This window comes from Hylobates moloch, unplaced genomic scaffold (genome assembly GCF_009828535.3).
Source record: "Hylobates moloch isolate HMO894 unplaced genomic scaffold, HMol_V3 SCAFFOLD_12, whole genome shotgun sequence".
Classification (NCBI taxonomy): domain Eukaryota; kingdom Metazoa; phylum Chordata; class Mammalia; order Primates; family Hylobatidae; genus Hylobates; species Hylobates moloch.
The window spans coordinates 515,496-541,580 of NW_026652287.1; the positions used below are offsets into that span (position 1 = coordinate 515,496).

General features: G+C 51.8%; 2 protein-coding genes across 3 annotated transcripts in view; one reads left to right on the plus strand and one right to left on the minus strand.

Moving 5' to 3' along the window:
• The window catches only part of ANKLE2 (ankyrin repeat and LEM domain containing 2), a 37,284-nt gene extending 22,506 nt beyond the window's left edge, over positions 1-14,778 (plus strand). For both annotated transcript variants that reach the window (XM_032168215.2, XM_032168214.2), the window contains exons 6-13: positions 236-358; positions 2,102-2,168; positions 6,782-6,954; positions 8,375-8,481; positions 9,313-9,503; positions 11,883-12,477; positions 13,854-13,985; positions 14,467-14,778. In XM_032168215.2, the coding sequence (XP_032024106.1) occupies positions 236-358; positions 2,102-2,168; positions 6,782-6,954; positions 8,375-8,481; positions 9,313-9,503; positions 11,883-12,477; positions 13,854-13,985; positions 14,467-14,668 (1,590 nt within the window). In that variant the 3' untranslated portion in view covers positions 14,669-14,778. The remainder of the gene's footprint in view (positions 1-235; positions 359-2,101; positions 2,169-6,781; positions 6,955-8,374; positions 8,482-9,312; positions 9,504-11,882; positions 12,478-13,853; positions 13,986-14,466) is intronic.
• Positions 14,779-19,477: 4,699 nt separating this feature from the next.
• Positions 19,478-26,085, minus strand: part of PGAM5 (PGAM family member 5, mitochondrial serine/threonine protein phosphatase) — an 18,723-nt gene continuing 12,115 nt past the window's right edge. The window contains exons 3-6 of the mRNA XM_058425088.1: positions 24,350-24,540; positions 24,115-24,203; positions 23,796-23,929; positions 19,478-21,508 (exon numbers count right to left, since the gene is read on the minus strand). Of these exons, the coding sequence (XP_058281071.1) occupies positions 21,358-21,508; positions 23,796-23,929; positions 24,115-24,203; positions 24,350-24,540 (565 nt within the window). The 3' untranslated portion in view covers positions 19,478-21,357. The remainder of the gene's footprint in view (positions 21,509-23,795; positions 23,930-24,114; positions 24,204-24,349; positions 24,541-26,085) is intronic.

Here is a 26,085-nt window from a genome sequence, read left to right on the forward strand (position 1 = left end):
TGGTGGCGGGTGCCTGTAGTCCCAGCTACTGGGGAGCCTGAGGCAGGAGAATCAGTTAAACCCGGGAGGCAGAGGTTGCAGTGAGCCAAGATCACGCCACTGCACTCCAGCCTGGGCAACAAAGTGAGACTCCATCTCAAAATGAATGAATGAAAGTATAAATATCTATTTTCACCTTAGAGCAACCTTATGAGACAAGTGTGAATAATTGTGCTTCCTCTGCATCTTTTTTCAGGGCTATGACACACCATTGCATTTTGCTTGTAAGTTTGGAAATGCAGATGTAGTCAACGTGCTTTCGTCACACCATCTGATTGTGAAAAACCCAAGGAATAAATATGATAAAACACCTGAAGATGTAAGTACTTATTACAGTGCGGTTGCTATCTAGAGTTAGAAATGGAAATATATGAATTTACAGTCTGTGATCACAGGCACAGGGAAGCCACAAGGAGCTCTGTATGAGTTGTGTTTGCTTTATGGGCACATGTTAGAACCTGGCTGTTGAGTAAGATGCACTTTGTGAAGAAGATGCATCTGTAGAACCAGGAGGGAAGGAACTGACCCACTTTGCTGATTTTATTTTCCTAAAACTGGCAGTCAGTTGCTTTGAACAGCTCACAGTCTTTTATCAAGTTCCCTCTCTGAACACATCAGTTGACCAGAGTCAGAACAGAGGTGGTAATGGTGGTGGTGGTGATGATGGTGGTAGTGAGAATGGTGGTGGTGATGGCGATAGTGGTGATTATGGTGGTGATGGTGATGCTGGTAGTGATGAGGATTGTGGTAATGGTGACAGTGAGGATGATGGTGGTGGTGGTGATGGTGATGATGATGGTGGTGGTGATGGTGATTATGATGGTGATGACGGTGGTAGTGAGAATGATGATGGTGGTGATGATGGTGACGATGGTGGTAAGGATGACGATGCTGAAAGCAGCTAAATTGTATTCAGCTCAGTGTGCACCAGGCGCCGTGCTAAGCTTCTCACACATACATAGTCACCTGACCCAGACAAGCCTTGTCAGTCAGGCCTCGTCATGATCCTGAGCAGTTGAGTAAAGTGCACCTTGCAGAGGGCAAAAGTATGTTCTGTGCCCGCAAAGTGCAAGAAGTATCTGGACCTTCTGAGAACTGAAAGACGAGTTTGATTTTTCTGTGTATTGCAGCTGTGAGCTGTCCCCGGTCTAGCAGCCCTTTAGAAATAAAAGCTGTAAGGATCTTCTGGTGGCAGTGGTCTCTCCCACACCCCTCTGTCATTGCTGTTACTACATAAGCAATACATCCACTTGCCATAGAAAACTTAAAATACTGCTTGATCAAAAGAATAAAATTCACCAGAAAATTCTACAACTGAGAAATTGCCATTATTTTGTATATATGTGATTCAATTTTGTGTGTGTGTGTGTGTGTATCTGTACTTCAGCATAAGAATGGCATTTGGTAACCAACTTAAAGCTCCTGGCATTCTAAAAAGCATTTGAGTTTTTAAAGCTCACAGTCAGGTACAGACTTAAAAATGTAGTCGCATTCATAATTTTAGTTAGTTTCTCTCATAGGCTGGTTCCTTTCTTTCCTTTTATTTGAAGGTTGTTGGTTTTTCTGTAGTTTGTAGCAAAAGTTCGTATTGCTGCAATTCTTCAAGGGCTGAGAAAGTTGATTTCTATAGCGACAAAAACAGAACTTGGATGTTCCGTGTTACCTAGGAGCTCCACCTTGACCCAGCCTCACAACAAAAAGTTTGTGTACGACCAGGCTTCCTGTAAGTGGAACTCAAACAACCAGGAAGGTTAGAAACATGTTCACGTGCTTCTGTTTTTACTCGATGCGCTGGTGCGTTTTCCTCTCCTTGCAGACAGTTAGAAAATGTCGAGTAGCACAAAGAAAAAGTAAATTTACCCATAATCCCCGAGTGTGTTCTCCTAGCTGTCCCCTTAGACTTTAAGACCTCACTCCACACATTTTTTGAGTGTGAGCTTTATTAAATCTTTAGCATTAAGATTCTACTTTACTGAGTTTAAAACTATTTTTCTAAAATCATTGTAATGATAAAGAAATGTTACCATCAAATAAGATTTAGACGCACTTTTTTTTCCAATAGGTAATTTGTGAAAGAAGCAAAAATAAATCTGTGGAACTGAAGGAGCGGATCAGAGAGTATTTAAAGGGTAAGATGGGGAGTCAGTGCCTGGATCGTGGGGTCCACGCTGGGAAGGGCCTTGGAGTGTTGGGGGACACAGCAGAGCTTTGCTTTCCTGATCCCCCTGGGTGTAAAGGGTAAGATGGGGAGTCAGTGCCTGGATCGTGGGGTCCATGCTGGGAAGGGCCCTGGGGTGTTGGGGGACACAGCAGAGCTTTGCTTTCCTGATCCCCCTGGGTGTAAAGGGTAAGATGGGGAGTCAGTGCCTGGATCGTGGGGTCCACGCTGGGAAGGGCCCTGGGGTGTTGGGGGACACAGCAGAGCTTTGCTTTCCTGAGCTCCCTGGCAGTGCCGGCTCCCCTCGGAAGCCTTTCCTCAGGATCATCCTTTCTTCTCCTGAGCTCTCCTAGCTCACGTGCCACCTCTTTTCCTGCTATCCCTTCTCTGAAGTCTTGTATCTGTTCCTTGAGCTTTCTGTGAGAGAACTTTTTTGAGGTTGTGTGTCGCTGCCTGTTGCTGGTGGCCTCATCCCTGGATCCATAGGTCTGTCTCACAGTAGCTTCATTGTGATGGCTTCTCTTCAGGTGGAGCCTGCAGTTGGCAAAGAACAGCTCAGGGAGAGGCAGGGCCCAGAGCTCCTTGGTTGGGTGGCTAGCCTGGCTTTTGTGTATCTCTTTGCCTATGTTGGGGTGGGGGTCTCTCCCTGTCACTCCTTCGATTCTGAAGCTGCCTCCTTCCTCCTCCTGTACTCCTGGTGCACTCCCAGGCTCCTGCCTGGCTCCAGGACACTCCCTCCCCACTCGCCTCAGACGTTGAACCCTCCCCACTCGCCTCAGACGTTCCCTCCCCACTCGCCTCTGGGAGAGAGGCCTTTGCTTTCTGGACTGCCCTCCTCTAGTCAGCAGCTTCTAGTTGTTGGCCCCTGTGCCTCGTGGTTTGTAGGTGCCAGGCATGTGAAAATGGCTGGTTTCAGGGATGGCTTTTCCCTGCCGTCTTCCTCTGTTTTCAGTGAATTTTGGAAGATGACACTTCTAGAGGCGCCTCTTCTTTGCCATCTTAGCTCGAAGTCTGGAGCTTCTGCTTGCTGGTGAGATTGAAGCAGACGCTGAGGTCCTTTCACCCTCCTGCCTGCTTTTCTCTCTCTCGGATTCCATTCCTATCCAAAACTCTGTCTCTATTTAAAGCAGGGTCTGCAAATGACTGCTTTTAAAAATAAAATTTTATTGGCATAAAGCTGTCAGCACCATTTGCACACTGTCCGGGTTCTTTCCCAGCACACAGTGACTTGTGGCCTACTGAGCCTACTTATTTACTGTCTGACCTTTTATAGAAGTTTACCAACCCTGATCTAAGGTATGAAGAGCCTCTGCTTGTCCCCTGATCTGTTCCTGTCCTAAGTATAATTTGTTAATTACACTTCTTCAGTGTGTGTAGCTGTGCACGGGAAATGAATCCTGCATGCTGTTAGCAGCGAGAGTTCCTCCTCAGGGCTGTTGAGGCCTCGCTGCAGAGGCCCAGCCGGAACCTTCAGAGGCCCTGGGAACACACGGCTGTGTTGCCAGAACATCCCTGAAGAGCCGAGAGTCTGCTCCGGATTTTCAAAGCACACTGTCAGAAATGCTTTGCAACACTGACATTAAGCATTGCTTCGTGATGGTATTTAGGAAGCAATTCTGTCTGAGAGATCCTTGCCTATGTGGGACAGTAAAACACTGTCGCCTCTAAGATCTGCCCCAGCAGCTGTTTGCTGAGGAGAAGGCAGCACTGTGAGATCCATGTTCCTGTGGGCTGAGCTACACGGCACCTCCAGAGCTCCTACACCTCCTTCCTGGTCCTTCTGAGGCTCACGCGAAGCCCAGGCATGGTCAGCATCTATGGTCACACTGGGGCGTCGGTCACGCTGTAGCTTCACATGCCACAGAGCCTGCTACAGGGCTGGCTGCGTCCTGCATCCCACCTTTCCCGTCACTCAGAGAGAGACCCACGCCTGTATGAAGATGAGGAGGGACTCTAAAGTGTTATGAGAGACAAATAGGATCAGAAAGCCAGGCACAAAACCATCCAGAGACCGTGAGTCCCATCTGTAGATAGAAATTGTTAAAAGGGACTCAAATCAATATGCTAAAAAAGTAAACATTAGTATTTTATGAGTAAATTATAGGTAAATTATACCGTATACCTACCATGCACCGTATATACTGTATGTCTTCTTTTCATATGCCACTAAAAGAGGGAAAAAACTGCCAATTAACCTGTAAAATGCCAAAGTACATATGATGCATCCAAATATAAGATAGTAATATGTAAGATAGAGTATTTGAATTGCCCTAATTTTCAGTATGGAAAACTAGTACTCTTGAATGGAAATTCTTCAGTACCCTCGGTACTCTTGAATGGAAATTGTCGTACTTTTTTTTAACTTTCATTTTAGGTTCAGGGGTAAGTGTGCAGATTTGTTATATAGGTAACTTGCATGTCACCGGGGTTTGGGGTGCGGATTATTTCACCTGATCGGTGTAGTACCCAGAAGGTAGTTTTTCGATCCTCTCCCTCCTCCTCACTCTGTCCACCCTCAAGCAGGCCCTGCTGACTTCTTGTTCCTTCTTTGTGTACATGTTGCTCAGCATTTGGCTCCCACTCATAAGTGAGAGCCGTGTTTGGTTTTCTTGCCTGTGTCAATTTCCTTAGGGTCATGGCCTCCAGCTCCGGCCACGTTACTGCAGAGGACTCGATCTTGTTCTTAATACCCCGTGGTATAGATGTACCACATTTTCTTTATCCAGTTGACCGTTGATGGGCATACAGCACTTTTATAATTAGAAAAAAATTAAAAGCATAAAAACTATGATAAGCAGCCAGGCACCGTGGCTCATGCCTGTAATCCCAGCACTTTAGGAGGCTGAGGCAGGCGGATCACGAGGTCAGGAGATCGAGACCATCCTGGCTAACACGGTGAAACCTCATCTCTACTAAAAATACAAAAAATTAGCCGGGCGTGGTGGCGGGCACCAGTAGTCCCAGCTACTCGGGAGGCTGAGGCAGGAGAATGGCGTGAACCCGGGAGGCGGAGCTTGCAGTGAGCTGAGATTGCGCCACTGCACTCCAGCCTGGGCGACACAGCGAGACTCTGTTTCCAAAAAAAAAAAAAAACTATGATAAGCCTTTAACATAAGAAATTCCCAGGCATTCCAGAGTAGCATGACTGACTGTAAAGGAAGCCTCTTGACTCTGCGTCTCCAGCAGGACGAGGTGGTGTGTGGCTTCCGTGCGACCTGCAGAACCTCACGACACTATCCTGTGTGACTTGACTGCACTGTCCCGTGGGACCTGAAGACACTACTCTTCCTTGTGCTTTTTCCATACTCACATCCAAGTGCCGTGTGATTCCAGATCTGTAGAGAGATGCGTATTCAGTGATGCAAATTGTAAAGTACAAGAGAAGCAGAATTGAGAAGCGAGGAGGCCAGGCACAGCGGCCCACACCTCTGATAAAGTACAAGAGAAGCAGAATTGAGAAGCAAGGAGGCCGGGCACAGTGGCCCACGCCTGTGATAAACTACAACAGAAGCAGGACTGAGAAGCGAGGAGGCCGGGCACAGCGGCCCACACCTGTGATAAAGGATAAGAGAAGCAGAATTGAGAAGCGAGGAGGCCGGGCACAGCGGCCCACACCTGTAATCCCAGAACTTGTGGAGGTGGAGGTGGAGGTGGGATGATCACTTGCATCCAGCAGTTCGAGACCAGCCTGGGCAACAGAACAAGACCCCATCTCTACAAAAAGTAAAAAATAGCCCGGTGTGGTGGTGCGCGCCTGTGGTCCCAGCTACTCAGGAGGCTGAGGTGGGAGGATCACTTGAGCCTGGGAGTTCGAGTCTGCAGTGAGCCATGATTGCACCACAGCACTCCAGCCTGGGTGACAGAATGAGACTCTGTCTGAAACTAAGAGGAGAAAAAAAGGAGAGAAGGAGTAAAATATAACTTTTTTTTGTTTTTTGAGACAGATTCTCACTCTGTCACCCCGGCTGGAGCGCAGTGATGTGATCTCGGCTCACTGCAACCTCCACCTCCCGGGTTCAGGTGATTTTCATGCCTCGGCCTCCTGAGTAGCTGGGATTACAGGCACCCGCCACCACACGCGGCTGATTTTTGTATTTTTAGTAGAGATGGGGTTTCATCATGTTGGCCAGGCTGGTCTTGAACTCCTGACCTCAAGTGATCTGCTCACCTCAGCCTCCCAAAGTGGTAGGATTACAAGCGTGAGCCACCGCACCCGGCTGGAATGAAATAGAACTTATTTTTAAAATGTATTAAGCCCCTACTGTGTGCTAATCTTACTCAGGTCCGACCCCTCAGCCCTTTAACTACCTGGGGCTTCCTTTTCTTTTCTTTCTTTTCTTGTAGCAGTGGAGGAAAATGAGGCTGGTTAAGTGAAGTGAGCTCTGAGACCTTGTGTGACTTTGTTTCCATCGTATCCATTTGCATTAAGTGAAGTGAGCTCTGGTGCAAACCACCCTCTGCCCCGTCCGTTGGATCCATTTGCAGAGGCCTTGGCAGGGGTTTGCGTGATCCCCATGCCGCCCACCCAGACCTGACCCGCAGAGGGGGCGGAAGCCTGCAGCCAGTGCCTGTCTCCTCCCTCAGGTCACTACTACGTGCCCCTCCTGAGAGCAGAAGACACTTCTTCTCCAGTCATCGGGGAGCTGTGGTCCCCAGCCCAGACGGCCGAGGCCTCTCACGTCAGCCGCTACGGAGGCAGCCCCAGAGACCCTCTGCTGACCCTGAGAGCCTTCGCGGGGCCCCTGAGTCCGGCCAAGGTGAGCTGCTGTAGAAGCTTCTGGACGTGGTGCCTGGCTGTCCCTATACTGTGGTGCTGGGTGTTCCAGCCTATTGCCTTGTGCGTGGTCTCAGGGACCATGTGATTGTCCTCATCTCAAACCATCCCCCAGTGAGTTGGTGATGAGAGCGTTTGTCACAGAAACCTGTGTTCTTGGCTTACCAGGGCCGATGTGCCGGGAGCCACACGTCTCAACAGCGCAGACATTCCCTGGGCCAGCCCCGTCCTGTGCGCGTGTCGCCCTGTTCTTTCCGTGTCGATGGCCCGTCCTAGGGCACCTTGCTGGTGTAGCGAGGCTGCCCGTTGTGACTAGGAAAGCTCCGTCTTCACGTCCACCTCCTGACCACGTTTCCCTGCGGCTGCAGCCCCCGCTGGCTTCCTCTCAGACAAGTCCCCCTCCTGGAAGCCTCAGCCCCCAGGTTCTACTCATCCCCGATGTTCAGAGAAATCCTTAATGGTGGTGTTGCTGGGTCAAAGGTTGGACACGCTTTTTTATTTATAGTTGACAATTCTTTCTCCTATTGAAGTACTTCACATACTGACCTGTACGCATAATCCTGTGCTAAAAACTTTCTAAATAAGTTATGATGAAAATGGCTCTAGGCCGGGCGCGGTGGCTCACGCCTCTAATCCCAGCACTTTGGGAGGCCGAGGCGGGCAGATCACAACGTCAGGAGATCGAGACCATCCTGGCTAACACGGTGAAACCCCGTCTGTACTAAAAATACAAAAAATTAGCCAGGCGTGGGGGTGGGCGCCTGTAGTCCCAGCTGCTCGGGAGGCTGAGGCAGGAGAATGGTGTGAACCCAGGAGGCAGAGCTTGCAGTGAGGGGAGATCGCCCCACTGCACTCCAGCCTGGGTGACAGAGTGATACTCCGTCTCAAAAAAAAAAAAAAAGGAAATAGCTCCAAAATTAGGTGGTATCAGGTAGGATTAGGTCAGATCCATAAAGTATAAAGCTCTAAGAAGAGTGACTAAGAAAGATCAACATTGGTTTCTTCCCCTGCAATGGAAGCAGTGTCACATGTGCGTCGGGGTGGCGCTCTGAGCCGTCCACTGTCCTCAGGGTGAGGCCTCATGCTTGGGCCCACCTGGTACTGAACCTCACACAGCCCAGACGGGGTTGCAAGAAAGGAGACCGCCTCCCCTCCCCCAGGTCAGAGTGGAGCCATGCGGCCACTCAGCCATGCCACAGGTGGGCACGTGGCCCAGGGTTCTGCTAGTGAAGGGGAGAGAAGGAAGGGTGTCAGGAGACAGGCAGCTGCTGCGATGCTGACGGCTCTTCAGGTTCCCGTAGCTGAGGGACGCGGTTCCTGGCAGGGCTCAAATGCCTCTTAAGTTTCCCCAGCTGAGGGGCGCGGTGCCTGGCAGGACTCAATACATTTTTTTTTCTTCATAGGCAGAAGATTTTCGCAAACTCTGGAAAACTCCACCTCGAGAGAAAGCAGGCTTCCTTCACCATGTCAAGAAATCGGACCCAGAAAGAGGCTTTGAGAGAGTGGGAAGGTACTGAAAGGCTGAGCCGCAGCAGCATGGGGTGCACAGTTGGTCGCGTTTTGATTAATGATGGAAGGTCAAATCACAGCTTCAAAGTACCAATTCCCAGGAAGCCTTTACTGGGAGTCTTGGTCCTTTTCATGAAGGTCTGATTCCTTGTGGATGTTGCGGAATTCTAGCTTACGCCAGTCCCGTCCCAGACCTGGGGGACGTCTGCAGCGCCTTCCTTTCCTTTTCTAATTGGAATTCCTTGTTGATTCTGGGACATGTTTCTAAGGAACCTTAATATTTTATAGAAGGTACCATATAATGGTATGGATTCCTTGGGAAAAAACAGGCCATAGCCACAAAGCTAAATTATGTTGTAATCAAATAAAGCTTCGTGGAATTGTTTAGAATATTTTCTCAAAATATGTGCCCAGTGTCAGTTGTACAACTGGAACTCAGAAAGGACGTCCAGGCTTTTGTGTGCCTGGCCATGACTAGAACCATGGGCAAGTTCACAGGGCTGTTCCGTGATCATTAACACGTCCGTCTGTGGGAGTTGAACTGTGTGACCTGGGTTGCTGGCATGAGGGTCTGTCGGGCTGAGGCCTCCTTCCTGCCTGCAGCTGGTTCATGGCTGCTGAGAGCTCTGCCGGGTCCTGCTTACCTGTGAGGAGGCGTGCTGTTTCAGAAAATGCACCGTATGATTTCAGCTGCAAGTTAAGGATAAAGGAAAATTATAACCGTGATTGCAGACATTGCTTTGGTACTTAAAGCTTTAGTGGGTTTTTTCTGTGTAGTTCTGAGTATTTTTTCTGGTTTCACAACTGGTTAATTGTGTTTTGTTTCTTACAGGGAGCTAGCTCATGAGCTGGGGTATCCCTGGGTTGAATACTGGGAATTTCTGGGCTGTTTTGTTGATCTGTCTTCCCAGGAAGGCCTGCAAAGACTAGAAGAATATCTCACACAGCAGGAAATAGGCAAAAAGGCTCAACAAGAAACAGGAGAATGGGAAGCCTCCTGCCGAGATAAAGCCACCACGTCTGGTAAGCACCTGCAGGTGTGGGCATGGCAGCTGGAAGGCCCCCCCCCGGTGGCCGGGATCTAAGCACCTGCAGGCGTGGCTGTGGCAGCCAGGCCCGGGGTCTAAGCACCTGCAGGCATGGCTGTGGCAGCTGGGAGGGGCCCCCCGTGGCCGGGGTCTGACAGGATGCGCACATCTGTTTCTCATCTCTTGGTGTTTTTAACGTAAAGGTCTGGTACTTTCCCTTAGGTTAATATTTTTTTAGACGGAATCTCTCTTTGTCACCCAGGCTGGAGTGCAGTGGCGCAATCTTGGCTCACTGCAACCTCCACCTCCTGGGTTCAAGCGATTCTTCTGCCTCAGCCTCCTGAGTAGCTGGGACTACAAGCGCCCGCCACCACACCCAGCTAATTTTCGTATTTTTTTTTTTAGTAGAGACAAGGTTTCACCGTATTGGCCAGGCTGGTCTCGAACTCCTGACCTCGTGATCCACCTGCCTCGGCCTCCCAGAGTGCTGGGAAGGTTAATGTTAAATGGATTGTGTGTCGGGGAGGATACATGAAAAATAATGGCATCGCTTTGAGCAGTATTACTGTTTCTGCTTGTGTTTGCATTACCCAAAATCTAATATAGTTTCATTCTGTGCCATTTTCTCAAAACTCATAATAGCTGAACTCCATTGGCTGAGACTGTGATATTTTAGATTTGGTATATTTTCAGGAAAAAGACAAAAGAGTACACATCAGAATACTGGTGTATATCAGACACCAGGGCGCAAAGCGCCTCACACGGTGTATATCAGACACCAGGCTTTGCACAGCGTATATCAGACACCAGGACGCAAAGTGCTTCCAAAGCACAGATGCACTGAATGGAAAGATCATGATGGAAGAGGTTAATCTACACAAAATCTAAAAGTGATTCATAAAAACATCAACGATGGCCGGGCACGGGTGCTCACGCCTGCAATCCCAGCGGCTGGGCGCGGCAGCTCACGCTGTAATCCCAGCACTTTGGGAGGCCAACGTGGGTGGATTGCTGAAGCCCAGGAGTTCGAAGGCAGCCTGAGCAACATAGTGAGACTCTGTCTCTATTTATTTTTTTAAAAAAACAGAAATTTGCTAATAACTAGAGATTTGAATCTGCTAAAATACAAATTAAAGCAGATACACAATTTAAACTGTGTGTGTGAGAGAGTGTGTGTGTCTGTGTGAGTTTGTGTGTATAAGGTCAAAATAGAACCATTAACCCACAAGACAACTTCATTTATAAAACAAACTCCCTGGAATGATAGAAAGAAAATGAAAATGATTGACATACATTAAACTAAGAAGCAGTGAATCTTAAATGGTCGCCTGTGACTCTAAACCACAGAACTAGAGCGAAGTCAGTGCTGTCGTTTTATGGGAATCATTGAAATCTGACCTTGCCGTGTTGTAGCTGACGGTGGCACAGAACTCACTTCTGTAAAGTGGCCTCATTTACAGTGTTGTCTTGTGACTATGTACATTTTAATTAGTAAATATTAAATAAAGTTGATGCGTTTCCTAAGTAGCAGGAGCCACAGCTCAAGTGTTCTGGATCCTCCCGTGGCCGCGGCCACCATCGTGAACACCAAATGGGATATTTCTGTTGCCTGTCACACCGTGCTGCGCCCAGGAGCTCTTCTGTGTTATCTTCACAGCCAAAGTGCAGCAGTGCTACTTCATGGAGTTGTTGTGGACAGTCTTCCGGGATCCTCGGGGGCACTGTGACACTCGGAGCCTCTGGGGTCGCAGCAGATCCGAGTTGGAGTGAGAGCTGGAGGGCGGCTGGGGGTGCAGGGCAGTCATCTCGCCCATCACCTGGGCTGCCCTTGGCGTTTTCACGTCCCTGCCTTTGAAAGAAAAGTCAGCCTGGCAGCTTTTTTTTTCCTCCTTCTCTGAAGTAGGGTCTCACTCTGTGGCACAGGATGGAAAGCAGTGGCGCGATCACAGCCCACTGCAGCCTCCACCTCCTGGGCTCAAGCAATCCTCCCACTTGAGCCTCCCAAATAGCTGAGACTACAGGTGCGTGCCACCATGGCAGTTAATTTTTCTGTAGAGAACGGGGTTTCGCTATGTTGCCCAGGCAGTCTTGAACTCTTGGGGTCCAGCGACCCCCCTGCCATGGCCTCCCAGAGTGCTGGGATTGCAGGCGTGAGCTTCTGTGCCTGGCCCCAGCAGCCTGATTGCGTCTGCAGGGTCCTGTTGCCCTTTTCCAGAGTCGTGTGCGTGGTTTTCCATCTTGAAATCTGATGAGGAGGTTTCGGATGTAAGAGTCGCTGTTGCTGGGGTCATAGCAGTTGGTCACGGACGGAGCAGAGGAGCTCTGTGGCTTCCTGTCGTTCCCATCACTGAAGTGCCCCTTGTTGTCCTCACAGGCAGCAATTCCATTTCCGTGAGGGCGTTTCTAGATGAAGATGACATGAGCTTGGAAGAAATAAAAAATCGGCAAAATGCAGCTCGAAATAACAGCCTGCCCACAGTCGGTGCTTTTGGACATACGAGGTGCAGCGCCTTCCCCTTGGAGCAGGAGGCAGACCTCATAGAAGCCGCCGAGCCGGGCGGTCCACACAGCAGCAGAAATGGGCTCTGCCATCCTCTGAGTCACAGCAGGACCCTGGCGGGCAAGAGACCAAAGGCCCCCCGTGGGGAGGAAGCCCAACTGCCACCTGTCTCCGATTTGACTGTTGAGTTTGATAAACTGAATTTGCAAAATGTAGGAAGTAGCGTTTCTAAGACACCAGATGAAAATACGAAAACTAAAGATAAGATCCTGACTTCAAGAATCAATGCAGTAGAAAGAGACTTGTTAGAGCCTTCTTCTCCCGCAGACCAACTCGGGAATGGCCATAGGAGGACAGAAAGTGAAATGTCAGCCAGGATCGCTAAAATGTCCTTGAGTCCCAGCAGCCCCAGGCACGAGGATCAGCTCGAGGTCACCAGGGAACCGGCCAGGCGGCTCTTCCTTTTTGGGTAGGCGTGTGTTGCCCTCTGCACTCACTCTTCTTCCCCCCTCCCCCTCCCCTCCCCTCACCTCCTCCTCCCCCATCCCCCCACCCCATCCCCTCCACTCTCCTCTCCTCTCTTCTCCTTTCCTTTCTTTCTTTAAGATGGAGTCTTGCTCTGTCGCCCAGGCTGGAGTGCAGTGGTGCGATCACAGCTCACTGTAACCTCCACCTCCTAGATTCAACCAATTCTCCTGCCTCAGCCTCCTGAGTAGCTGGGATTACATGCGCCTGCTACCACGCCTAGTTGATTTTTGTATTTTTAGTAGAGATGGGGTTTCGCCATGGATTGGCCAGGCTGGTGTTATTGGCCAGGCTGGTGTCGAACTCCTGACCTTGTGATCCACCCGCCCCGGCCTCCCAAAGTGCTGGGATCACAGGCGTGAGCCACCACGCCCGGCCTCCACACAAGCTTTTGTGTGGACTTGCCGTGTGCGTTCAGTTCCTGTCTCTGAGTCTAGCTTCTAGATGCTCTTTCTGGGTCTTCCTCCGGTTGGACTGTGGGTGATCCTAGTGTTTGCTGTTATTTGCTAGGGATGTGCCTGCCACTGGTGTGAATGATCTCTTCTAAATCCTTCTAGGAAGAAAAGCCATCTTGGGGTCAATCTCAATCGAACGGGATAAATGTACCTAACCTTCTGGTACTGAGCACCCTCTGAGGGCGCAAATATGCAAAACTGCATTTTAACAGCGGGTGGATCCTGCTACCATAGAGAATGCAGGCGTGCACCCAGAGGCGACTCCTCCCTGGTCCCTGCTCTTCTCATCACAGGACAGCAAGTCTGCACCTGCCTCCCTGGCCTTGGGAGATGCCTCCCTCTGCAGAGTGGCCCTCGGCTCCCTGACAGCTGATGCCCTGACAGCTGATGCCCTGACATGCTGCTGCTGGTTCCCTGGTTCCATCTGCTCGGGCCAGGTTGATCCTTGCACACTGTTGTTTTGTGTGCTGGGTTCTTGAGTTTAAAACGTAGTGTTATTTGGCCGGGTGCGGTGGCTCATGCCTGTAATTCCGGCACTTTGGGAGGCCGAGGTGGGTGGATCACAAGGTCAGGAGTTCAAGACCAGCCTGACCAAGATGGTGAAATCCTATCTCTACTAAAAATACAAAAAATTAGCCAGGCGTGGTGGCATGCACCTGTAGTCCCAGCTACTCGGGAGGCTGAGGCAGAGAATTGCTTGAACCCGGGAGGCGGAGGTTGCAGTGAGCCGAGATTGCGCCCCTGCATTCCAGCCTGGGCGACAGAGCAAGACTCCGTCTCAAAATAAGAAAAAAAAAAATAGTGGTATTTTAGAAGTCTTTGTTTTTACCAAAGATGTTTTTGCTTCTTTTATTGTGTTTTCTAGAGAGGAGCCATCAAAACTCGATCAGGATGTTTTAGCCGCTCTTGAATGTGCAGACGTCGACCCCCATCGGTTCCCGGCCGTGCACAGATGGAAGAGTGCTGTCCTGTGCTACTCACCCTCGGACAGACAGAGGTATGTGGGGCCCGGACAGCCTGTCACCCGCAGGGCAGCTTTTGGAAGCTTCTGCAGGGTCCAGTTCCAGTTCATGCGAACGTATCAGTGGCTCTTCCCAACGCTGGCAGGCCCATCAGCCAGGCTGTGGATTTGGGTGTTGTGGCTCTGCACACAGGACAGAGCTCCGGTTGGGTGGAAAAGCTGAACGAGTCAGCTGCTGACAAGCTGACGGCTAGAGGGGTGGAAGCAGCAGGGTTTCTACTCAGATCACACAGGATTCTCCTGGAAACCCCCATGAGCTTGACTCTCCCAGTGCCCGCAGTGCCAGGGTTCAGCAGTGCCTCTCCACCTGGGCGCGTGTGCCCATGGTACCAGGGTTCAGCAGTGCCTCTCCTCCGCCCGGGCGCGTGTGCCTGAGTCCGGGGCCTTTATTCTCCGACTCTCGCTGTTCATCTCCAGGCCTGCCCGTCTGCTAACAGTTCTTTCCTGCTTTCCGCAGTTGGCCCAGTCCCACGGTGAAAGGAAAGTTCAAGTCTCAGCTGCCAGATCTCAGTGGCCCTCACAGCTACAGTCCGGGGAGAAACAGCGTGGCTGGAAGCAACCCCGCAAAGCTGGGCCTGGGCAGTCCTGGGCGCTACAGCCCCGTGCACGGGAGCCAGCTCCGCAGGATGGCGCGCCTGGCTGAGCTTGCCGCCCTGTAGGCCCGGCGCTGGGCTCTCGGTTTGTTCTTCATTTTTAAAGAAGGAAGGGTCATATGTTTATTGCTAAACTGTCAAAAACGAATATATTCTGATTAAATTATTACTCCTCACTTTGAGGGTGTGAGAATTTTAGAAGATTTAAATGTTCTATATAAAACTTAGATTTCTGATATTTTGGAAGAAGTTAGAAGTTAATGAAAGCAAACTCAAGATACCAGTTTTCTGGAAACTATCCATGTGGTAATGGTGGACTTTTTAGGTGGCAGTTTCTAGGTCTGAAATGTAGCAGAGGAAAGGGTGCCGAGGCAGTTGCAGGCAGGCAGCCCCGTACTCACCACAGCATCCGACAGACGCTGTGGACGAGGAGGGGCCTGGCGGAGGCGTGAGCACCGATGTCCCCGCGATACCTGCGCTCACCAAGATGAACTATTTGCCACCCTGTCTTTTCCTGGGGGGTGGTGGTGGCATGTGATGGTGGCAGAGTCCCTGTTGGTTCATCCGTGGGTCTCATGGTTCAGACAGAGTGAGGTGGACGACAGGGATCAGGGAGCCAGGAGTGTGCCTCAGATTCACAGCAACCATTATAATTTGGGTTGTTCGGAATATTTAAATTACTGATCAGAAGATAAAAGCAGCTTTTCTCTGGGGAAGTCTTGCAGCCCGTGGGAGTGATGCCAGGAGCAACACAGAGCTCAGCAGCAGTGGTGCCAGGGTGTTCCCTGTTTCCTCAGCACATGAGTCTTCACCGCCTACTTCATTCAGGGGCCAGTGTAGCAGGAATACAATGTATAAATTGTTCTGTTTTGAAATTTATCCTGAGGCTTTGTTGAGCACAAATGATGATACGATAAAGGTATCCTTTATTTTGGAACTCATTTCAGCGGGGATCTCCTGTATCAGTGTGTTGCATTTAGGTTGGAGTCCCATCTCAGTGTGTTGCATTTAGGTTTGAGTCCCATCCTGGTTTCTTGCTGTGTTGACTGTAGCCTTCACCTTGGCTTGAATGAAGGTCTGTGGTTGGAATGTGTGAGGAGCCGCCGATGTGCTCAGGAGGTGCTAACTGGAGGTCGGTTTCTTCCTGGGTGTTACGGGCAACTGCTCACACAGTTGCTTCTCTGTGAACATTTCCAGTGTTTAATCCAAAATGAAAACCCAGCAATGCTTTTGCTAACTTCAGTGCCTTTTATAAATCATTTTTAAATTTCCTGAACTTGCTTTTTGAGGATATACAATGATATTAAGTAGACGCAGGATTGTTTTTGTTTGTAAAAATTCTGAATTGAAACTTTGTTTAAAAAAAGGCTTATTTCCTATGACAAGAGGTAGGTCAGGAATATTGGAATCAAGATTTAAATGTTAAAATTCGATTTTGTTACACAGGGTGTCTTCATTTGTTTTATAGCAGACAAGATCTAGATCCCAGACAGAAACAACACATGCTATTCTAAAAAGCAGCATTTTAAAAGGCACCTTGGTTCTCAAAAGAAATCAGAATATGGATATTCGTAGTGATGATCTGTTTTCTCTAAAATCTTACCGTATTGTCTGTATATGGTTGTAAATTCAAATGGAAAGTAAAAGGTTTTGGCCCTGATTTTGTATGTGGACCACTGCTCCTGATTTCCCAGGTCTTAGGCCGCCTTTGACTGTTTCTCCGTTTGTTTGTGGGCGGCGATTCCAGTCCCAACGGAGGCATTCACGTGTGTCCCGGGGGGTTACGTCCTTCACAAAACACTTAATGAAATGAATTACTTCAAAACCGCGTGGTAATAATTGTAAGCTTTCGCAAAGATCCCTCACCTGTGCCCAGGCACACGGCACTGTTTTGGTGGGATAGCCATCAACATGGGCGCCCTCAGATTCGCTTGCTGTTTTTAGGCCCCTTTCTTGACTAACTCAGTTGTGAAAGACTTTCTGGCATCCGTTAAAAGAGCACAGATTTTACCGTTGCTCTTGGCAGTGGGAAACCTTGGTGACATTAACAGTTGCTGTGGTGGCTTTGGTTGGAAAGTGCCCTGCTCTAGCGTGGTGGCAGCTGTTGAGGGAGGCGCCCGTTGAGTCTGCTGCTCGTTTCTGGGGTAAAAGCAGCCATGGTGCTGCGTACCAGCCGTGGGAGTGCCAGCGGCGCCGTGGCAGAGACCACAGCCAGGTCCTCCAGAGCCGTGTGGATGTTTCCAGAAGCCTGCAGTTTTCCCAGGGAAGGGCTGATGGTGGAACCCTCGTTGGGGCCCGACTGTGCGTGCGGGGCGCAGGCGTGTGTGTCGTGGTTGGAAACCTTGTGACTACTCCAGCTGCAGACTGCCCCGCCAAGAAAAGGCTTTGGGATAAATGTCGGCATGGTGGCCGCTGGCAGCTGGCTGCCATCCGGTGGCATTGCCGTTCCCACCAGTCTCATTGAGGCTTCTGGTGTGCAGTTTTCACTTTGGCCAGACTGAGGGTATCGTTACTAACATTTGAGAGGTCTTCAGTCTGTCCCAAAAGGGGGGACAGTTTCCATCGTTGACGTCGCTGAGCCCCTGTAACTCACCCAGTCCAGACGCCCTCAGCCTTCCCCTCCTGTGGCTCCCTCCACGCAGGCGTTCACAACATGCACAACACACACGCTCCCTGGGGGCTGCCCTGGCATGGGTCAGCTCCCCACTCTCCTGCCTGCCCCTCCCTGCCTTCTCCCCGGCCATGCCTGCCCTGAGTCCAGCATTCAGAAATTAGACCCCCACCAGCTACCAGCCAAACCGGGAGCCATCCTCACTCCCAAATGCAGAAGACTGGAAAAGGCCATTTAAGGAAGAACCACTTAGAACAGCAGGTATTTTAGAAGGGAAGAGTCGGCCGGGCGCGGTGGCTCACGCTTGTAATCCCAGCACTTTCGGAGGCCGAGGCGGGCGGATCACGAGGTCAGGAGATCGAGACCACGGTGAAACCCCGTCTCTACTAAAAATATTAAAAATTAGCCGGGCGTGGTGGCGGGCGCCTGTAGTCCCAGCTACTCGGAGAGGCTGAGGCAGGAGAATGGCATGAACCCGGGAGGCGGAGCTTGCAGTGAGCTGAGATCGCGCCACTGCACTCCAGCCTGGGCGACAGAGCGACACTTCGTCTCAAAAAAAAAAAAAAAAGAAGGGAAGAGTCTAGCAGGCACAGTGGCTCATGTGCTTTGGGAGGCCGCGGTGGGCAGATCACTTGAGGCCAGGAGCTCGAGACCAGTCTAGCCAGCATAGTGAAACCCATCTCTGCCACAAATGCAAAAATGAGCCAGGTGCAGTGACGCACGCCTGTAGAACGAGCCACTTGCGAGGCTGAGACATGAGAATCGCTCGAGCCTGGAAAGCGGAGGTTGTAGTGAGCCGAGATGGTGGCACCACACTCCAGCCCGGGTGACGGAGCCAGAGTATGTCTCAAAAAAAGTTTGCTGGGAATTTACTCTAGAAAAAGAAACTAAAAATTATTTAAAGTTTCATATTCAAGAAACTTAGGTAATCATCTATGGCCATACTACCCTGAACACACCCAGTCTCTCTGATCTTGACAGATAAAGCAGGGCCTGGTTAGGACTTGGAGTGGCAGCTGCCTGGGAATACCAAGGGCTGTAGACTTGAAAAGCAAAAATACAGGTTATCATTGCTGTATGCTCTTAAAGAATTAGTCACACACTGAGTTTGTGGCTTAACTTTTCAAAATCCTTGACTTCAAATCTGACTTAAGCAGCATAATCAGGTTTTCTTTCCTTTTGGGTATTTTTTTTTTTTTTGCAGAAGCATTTGAAGACTCTGGGTCACTGGTTTCTTGTGATCCCTTGAAAACTGCTCATGGTCTCCCGTCCACCTCCCCCTTTAGACCAGGTCGTCTGTCCAGATCTTCACGTGAGTGGGACTCATGTCTATGGTGTGAGCGGTGGGAGTGGCTGTGGGCTGCGTAGGGCGTCGGGGCCCACTGACGTGTGGTCATTCCACATTGTGATGAGCTTCGCTGCCCAGCAAACCTGCACCTGCTCTGAGCATTGCCTCAGTGTTAGGCTTGCTGGCCCCACTCCCACCTCCAGGCTTTCCCACTTTACAGAGGAGCTGGGGCTCTCAGCAAAGCAAAGGCTTAGGCCTGCAGCGCTGCCCCATCCCGGGAGGCCCAGCGCTGGGGCTGTGGCGTGGGCGCCCTGTGCAGCTGACTTGGAGTATCCCAGACTCCTTCCTCGTGAGTCTTGCTCCTGTCTGAGGTCACACGTGAGTGTGCCTGGTATTTGTTTTTGAAGTTGGCACGGCAGTGGCTTATCAAACTATTTCTAGACAATAGTGTATGGTTGCTGTGGCTGTTGTCTCCACAACCATCGGTCAGTCTTGCCGTCCTGGTCAGAGATTCGGAAAGGGCCCAGGCCACTGGCGGAAGTCCTCTCAGCAGGCAGCCTGTGCGACGCAGGTAGAGGTGTCAGCCACGGGGGGACAGGACGCTGTGCAAGTTCTGGTGATATCATCGTTTCTCACACTGCACAAGTTTCCTTTTTTTTTTCTTTTTAGATGGCGTCTCACTCTGTTGCCCAGGCTGGAGTGCACTGGAGCAATCTCGGCTCACTGCAAGCTCCGCCTCCCGGGTTCAAGCGATCCTCCTGCCTCAGCCTCCTGAGTAGCTGGGATTACAGGCGCCCGCCACGCCTGGCTAATTTTTGTATTTTTAGTAGAGACGGGGTTTCACCATGTTGGTCAGACTGGTCTTGAACTCCCGATCTCATGATCCACCTGCCTGGGCCTCCTAAAGTGCTGCGATTACAGATGTGAGCCACCGTGCCTGGCCGAAGTTTCCCGTTTTTAACACAGTCACAACTAGTCCTTTTAAAAAAAACAGTAAAATTTTATTATGCAATCATTTCCAAAGTAGACAGAGAAATAGATCAGATATCCCAATTGTATCGACTACAGAAAATAGTCACAACCACTTCATAGAAATTGTACTGTTTTTCCTAAATTAACAGAGAGTATCTGGGTACACACACGGTAGCTCATGCCTGTAATCCCAGCACTTTGGGAGGCCGAGGTGGGTAGATCACGAGGTCAGGAGTTCGAGACCAGCCTGGCCAACATGGTGAAACCCCATCTCTACTAAAAATAAAAAATTAGTCAGGTGTGGTGGCAGGCGCCTGTGATCCCAGCTACTCGGGAGGCTGAGGCAGGAGAATTGTTTGAACCCAGGAGGCAGAGGTTGCAGTGAGCCGAGATTGCCCCACTGCACTCCAGCCTGGGTGACAGAGCAAGACTCCATCTCCAAAAAAAAAAAAAAACCACACATTTAATCCCTAAGCATAAAAGATTAACCGGAGGCAAACTAAGATTGAGCTGTCAATCTGGAATATGTTACTCAAAAGGGTAACCCCCTATCGGGCTGTCACTAGCGTGTCACCTCAGCCGAGACCAGCATGAAGGTCAAAGGTGAAGCCGCCTCTGTAGACCCACCTCACCTGCCCTCCCCTGTCCAGTCACCTGTGCAGCTGGTTAGTCCCTCAGCCCCTAAAGGCCTAATCAAGTTGGTGAGTTCAGACCCAACATCATCAGGAATCTGTAAATTTGGAGAAACTTGTTTTCAAAGCAAAAACCCAGATGAAGAAAAAAAATTTTTTAGGCCGGGCACGATGGCTCACGCCTTTAATCCTAGCACTTTGGGAGGCCGAGGTGGGTGAATCACCTGAGGTTGGGATTTCCAGACCAGCCTGACCAATTCTATATTGGTTTCTCCATGAAACCCCGTCTTTACTAAAAATACAAAAAATTAGCCGGGTATGGTGGTGGGCGACTGTAATCCCAGCTACTCGGGAGCTGAGGCAGGAGAATCACTTGAACCCGGGAGGCAGAGGTTGTGGTGAGCCGAGATCGCACCACTGCACCCCAGCCTGGGCAACAAGAGTGAAACTCTGTTGTTTCAAAAAAACAAAAAATTGCTTTAAGTCTCCCTCGGTTGCCCAGGCTGGAGTGCAGTGACACAATCACAACTCACTGCAGCCTCCAGCTCCTGGGCCCAAGTGATCCACCCACCTCAGCCTCCCAAGTAGCTGGGACTCTAGATGCCCACAACCACGCCCAGCTAAGTTTTGTATTTTTAGTAGAGACAGGGTCTCGCTATGTTGCCTTGTCCAGGCTGGTCTTGAACTCCTGGGCTCAAGTGATCCTCCCACCCTGGCCTCCTGAGTAGCTGGGAATACAGGTGTGAGCCACTGTGCCCAGCCAGAAAATCTTTAACTGACAAATATTTAAGTGACAAGAGGGTTTTAAGAAACTAAAAGGATGTATGAAGTGAAGTGAGTTGTGAACAGAACCTGGGTGCCCTCCTCATCCATGTGCCTCAGTCGCCCTCGTGCCTGACCGGCTTTGCCAATGGAGCGCGGACCCTCAGCACGGGTCAGCTGTGGCTGCGAACATGGTGGTCTGGGTCAGGCTTCTTTCAGGTCCCCACAACAGGCCTGACTTGTGCGTGAGACGCTTTCACCTTAAACCCCACACCATCCTGGGGGTTCACAGTCAGGTATAAAACCCTGCAGAGAAGTCAGGCTGTCTGATCCCAACTCTCCCCTTCTCAGCCTGGTCACAAGTCAGTCCCCAGATGCAGCATTGCAGGTTTCTACTTTTCCACCGGTCTCCTCGGGAACAAAACGTAAGCGCGTGCGGCCTGTGCGGTGAGGACAGAGGGAAGAAGAGGCCGGAGCCCTGCGGGCGCCCTCAGGATCGGGTGATCTTGTCGGGAGGCATGAACCCTGTGTCCCCGAGGGTCCTGAGCGCAACTCGGCCGTTGGGTCGGATCACCAGGTGGGTGATGCTGCCGTTGTTGAGGGAGAGCCGGAGCCAGCCTTCAGGAGGAAACTGCAGCGCTCTGGGGATAGAGAGAGAGAAAGAGCAGGTTAGAGCCGGGGGGCTCTGTCCTTAAAACAGGCTGGGCTAGGCCAGGTGCAGTGGCTCACGCCTGTAATCCCAGCACTTTGGGAGGCCGAGGCAGGTAGATCACGAGGTCAGGAGATCGAGACCATCCTAGCTAACACGGTGAAACCCCGTCTCTACTAAAAATGCAAAAAATTAGCCGGGCATGATGGCGGGCGCCTGTAGTCCCAGCTACTCTGGAGGCTGAGGCAGGAGAATGGTGTGAACTCGGGAAGCGGAGCTTGCAGTGAGCCGAGATCGCACCACTGCACTCCAGCCTGGGCGACAAAGCAAGATTCCATCTCAAAAAAAAAAAGGGGCTGGGCTAGAGCCAGGGGGCTGTGTCCTTAAAACAGGCCGGGCCAGGCTGCGCCAGGGTGCTGTGTTCAGTAAGAAGTCTCAGAGCAGCCTCAGGGCTGGGGTACACATCAGCCAAGCCGCTCCTGTCTTCAGTCGGGGCTTCTCGGGGAAGATCTGGCTGGGATCAACGTGAATTGAGCCATCACACTTGGGGACCTGCCCTCTTTAGGACAGGGGCCCAACCCCAACTCAAGATTTGCACAGATCAGAAAAACGCTGACTTCTTACGAGGAAACACAATTTAATTTCTGCTTTTCCCATATAAAAAAAAGCAGGGAGCAGCCAGTTAGTGCAACAGGTCCCTTTCTGGGAAAGCAAAGAATGGAGATGGGATCTACCCGCCGTGGCATCTTCATGCACTTCTTAGGTACAGTTCGCATTTGCAGAAAAGCTCGGTGTTGCCATCACCGCCTCTGAGCCACCCACCGCCCTGTCTCGGTGGGCCGCATGGCCACCCTCACACTGCTTCCCGAGCCTCCTCAGGGCTGCCTGGCGGCGCCGGCCGAACAGCACAGCCATCCTCGTGTCCAGGTGCACCTGCCCGGCCCTCACCACCGTGTTGAATCAGGTCAGCTCCACTCTCCGGCCCGGGTTATTTCTGTGCATTTTTAGCATTTGGGTCACCTTGGGCTGACTGTGTCATGGACACACAAGGTGGTGGTGGCAGCATAGAAGCCACCCATACGGCTCATTCACAAGCACAGACAGGAGGCAACGAACGACTCACAGCAAACAGGTGCTCACTTAGCCTGAGGCCACACCACCCGGAGGCTCCAACCCCCAGAAAAGCTCTATCTGGTCTGGAGCCAAGCTTGAGAATCTCGGCCCCTACATCCTCAACTTTCTGGGAGCTGCTGCTCTTCTGACCATGGTGCTCCCAGCAGCCCCAGCCCTAGTGACAGGTCCAGGTGACAGGCGGGCAGAGACCAGGGCCCAGCCTCACACGGCATCACTGACCAGTGCCGTCCTGTCCTCCCACCACAGGACTCGTCACACACACGAGGGCCCCCTCAGCTCTGGAGCCCACACACATATTTCCTAATGGATCCAGAGGAGAGGCAAATGTATTTCAAATTTGCATTTTAGTGAGATTTGGCCAACCCTTCTAACTGTTTCAAGTACGTAACCATAGAGCTGGCCCTGCCCCCCAAGAGCTCCTTAAAGAAGTGGCTGATTACAGGGTGGTGGCAGGGAAAAGGCAACCCGAACCTGGATCATTCTGTGGTGCCGAGAGTGGGGCAGCAGGGCAGGTTGAGGGACAAGGGCCCCCCGAGGGGGCAGCCCGGGCAGCGACGTGACTCAGCTGTGGCCTCGACCCAGAGGGGAGTGGACGCCCCGCGCCGTCACGCCGGCACACAGGTGGGAGCGCCCACAGATCAGCAAGTGAAAGAGGTCAGGATCCCAGAAGCACAAAACCCCAGCAGACAACAGCGGCAGGATGCTGCCAGTGGGATCTTGCCGGAGGCAGAAGGCGGTTGGCCGAGTTTGAGGGGAAACAGGATGTTCAATTACAAAGGGAAAATAACCAGGGCAGTGTGGACGTCCAGCATGCACCGTGCCCAGGATCCCCACCGAGCACGCACCCCGCCCAGGACCCCACCCAGGACACACCCCGCCCAGGACCCCACCCAGGACACCACAGGGGCTCCTCCGTGTCTGCACTACCCTTGCCCAAAACACGCTCGTGAGAAGCTCCAAGTAACACGCCACCTACCGCGTAACTGACTAGGACTTGCGGGGAGTGGATGACCAGGGGCTGGAGAGGGCTGACTAGGGTGGCGTCGGCAGTGGAGAGGGGTCTCGCTCAGCTTCTCCTTCCTTCCTCATGCTTTTCTCTAAGTCTGAAATTATTTTAGGCCACGCCCAGCCCGGCAGCTGCCTACCTGCACACAATGTAGCGGATGACGTTGGCGTGACAAATGAAGATCTCGTAACTGTCCTCCTCCTGCCTGGCATCTGCGCGGTGGATGTAGTTCCGGAAGGCGGCCTCGATCCGGGCTCCGTCTTCGTAATACTGCTGGGGGCAGAGTGAGGAACCGTCAGTGTGGAAGTACATGGGCAAGGCGGGCGTCAGGACAGACCCCATCGCCGCCCGGGGAAGCCCGTGGGATGGCCGGGCACGTGGTGGATGGTGAGCCCAGTAGGGCCGCCTTGCCCAGGGAAGGCGAGGGTGACACAGCTGCTCCCTGGGGGGGTTTTTACCACAGCTTCCGGCTTCCAGTGAGACACGGGCGGGTCTGGCTCGATGGGGGCGCCTTCCCGCAGCAGGTCTGTGCTGACTTTGCAGACGCCTGGGGAGAAGCACAGTGAAGCTCTGGGTGAGGCAGCCCCGTCGGCGGAGATGCTGTGACCTCCCAGTGGCCAGGAGCTCAGGCCGGGGCCCTGCCACGGGCAGTCCACTGCTGCGAAGCATGGAGGCCCCGCGCCCAGCACTCACCTGGCAGGTGCCGGCTGATGATATCGGTGGTCTCTATGGCGCGGGTCATAGAGGAATGGACGATTTTATTAAACTTCAACCCCAAGCTTGCGAGGCGGAGCCCAGTGAGTTCAGCCTGCTCCCGACCTGGAAGGTAAAAGGCACCTGAGTGTTGCACCTGCACCCCCTCCTCCAACCGCAAACACGCCCTCCTCCAACCGCAAACACGCCCTCTAACCGCACACACGCCCTCCTCCTCCCGCAAACACGCCCTCCTCCAACCGCAAACACGCCCTCCTCCAACCGCAAACACGCCCTCCTCCAACCGCAAACACGCCCTCTAACCGCACACACGCCCTCCTCCGCCCATAAACACGAGCCCGGATCAGGCAGCAAGCTCAGCCACGGCTCCTGCCCTCCCTAGTTGGGCCTCAGGGGGCGGCACTCAACTGTCTTCACCCCCATACAGGAAAAAAAAAATGCATCTGATTCCATCAATGGCAGCAGCAAGCAAACCGGACGGTGGCTGGCGCTTGGTGGGGCCCAGGGGTGGTTTCTGGGTTCCCCCGTGTCACCCTCACTCAACTATGCCCAAAACCTGAGCCTCAGGGGCCCCCAGCCACGTGCCATGACGGAGGCCAACATAGCGGGACCTAAACACCCGAGCTGCTACGTGGGGCCGGACACCAGTGCAGATGCCTTTTCTCTTGTGAGCTTCTGCATCCAGGTGAAAACGCCCTCAGGAAGGCCGAATCCACTGGATGCAGCCACATCTGCGTCTGTCACTCCACTTTCTTTGTGTACAAGCAGCCGGGACAGCTCTGGGGGCTGGAGGGAGGCGTCTGTGGAGGACAGCCCTGCACATTTTTACTATTTGAATTTTTAATATGTGCATGAACAGACACTATCCCATTTGAAGAACTTTTCAAAATGTAAACTCGACCTTAGCCCACCCCACATTTCCTTCTCTAGGCAGGCATTTCTTCTACAGCTCCACCCACACAGGGACACAAGGACAAGGTGGAAGGACCCTCCTGGACGCTGTCTATGCAGCGTCTGCAAGTGGGGACAGGCGGGATCCTGTTGCTCAGTCCCGCCTGTTCAACAGGGCATTAAGAGGGAGACACCAGGCCGGGCGCAGTGGCTCACACCTGTCACCCCAGCACTTTGGAAGGCCAAGGCAGGCGGATTACGAGGTCAGGAGTCTGAGACCAGCATGGCCAACATGGTGAAACCCTGTCTCTACTAAAAACACACACACAAAAATCAGGCCGGGCGCGGCGGCTCAGCCTGTAATCCCAGCACTTTTGGAGGCCGAGGCGGGCGGATCACGAGGTCAGGAGATCGAGACCATCCTGGCTAACACGGTGAAACCCCGTCTCTACTAAAAATACAAAAAACTAGCAGGGCGTAGCAGCGTGTGCCTGTAGTCGCAGCTACTTGGGAACCTGAGGCAGGAGAATTGCTTGAACCCCGGAGGCAGAGGTTGCAGTGGGCCAAGATCGCGTCACTGCACTCCAGCCTGGGTAACAGAGCAGGACTATGTCTCAAAACAAAACAAACAAAGCAGCAGGTCCAGGTGAGCAGCCGAGGGCACAAGCCACGCCACTTTCCAAGGCATCAAGCAGGTATAAAACCCCTGCTGGGATATGCACTGCATTTGGTCTCACGCAAACAAGATCTGTCCAACATTTGCTAAAAGTTAAGGACTTTTTTTTGAGACGGAGTCTCACTCTGTCACCTAGGCTAGAGTGCAG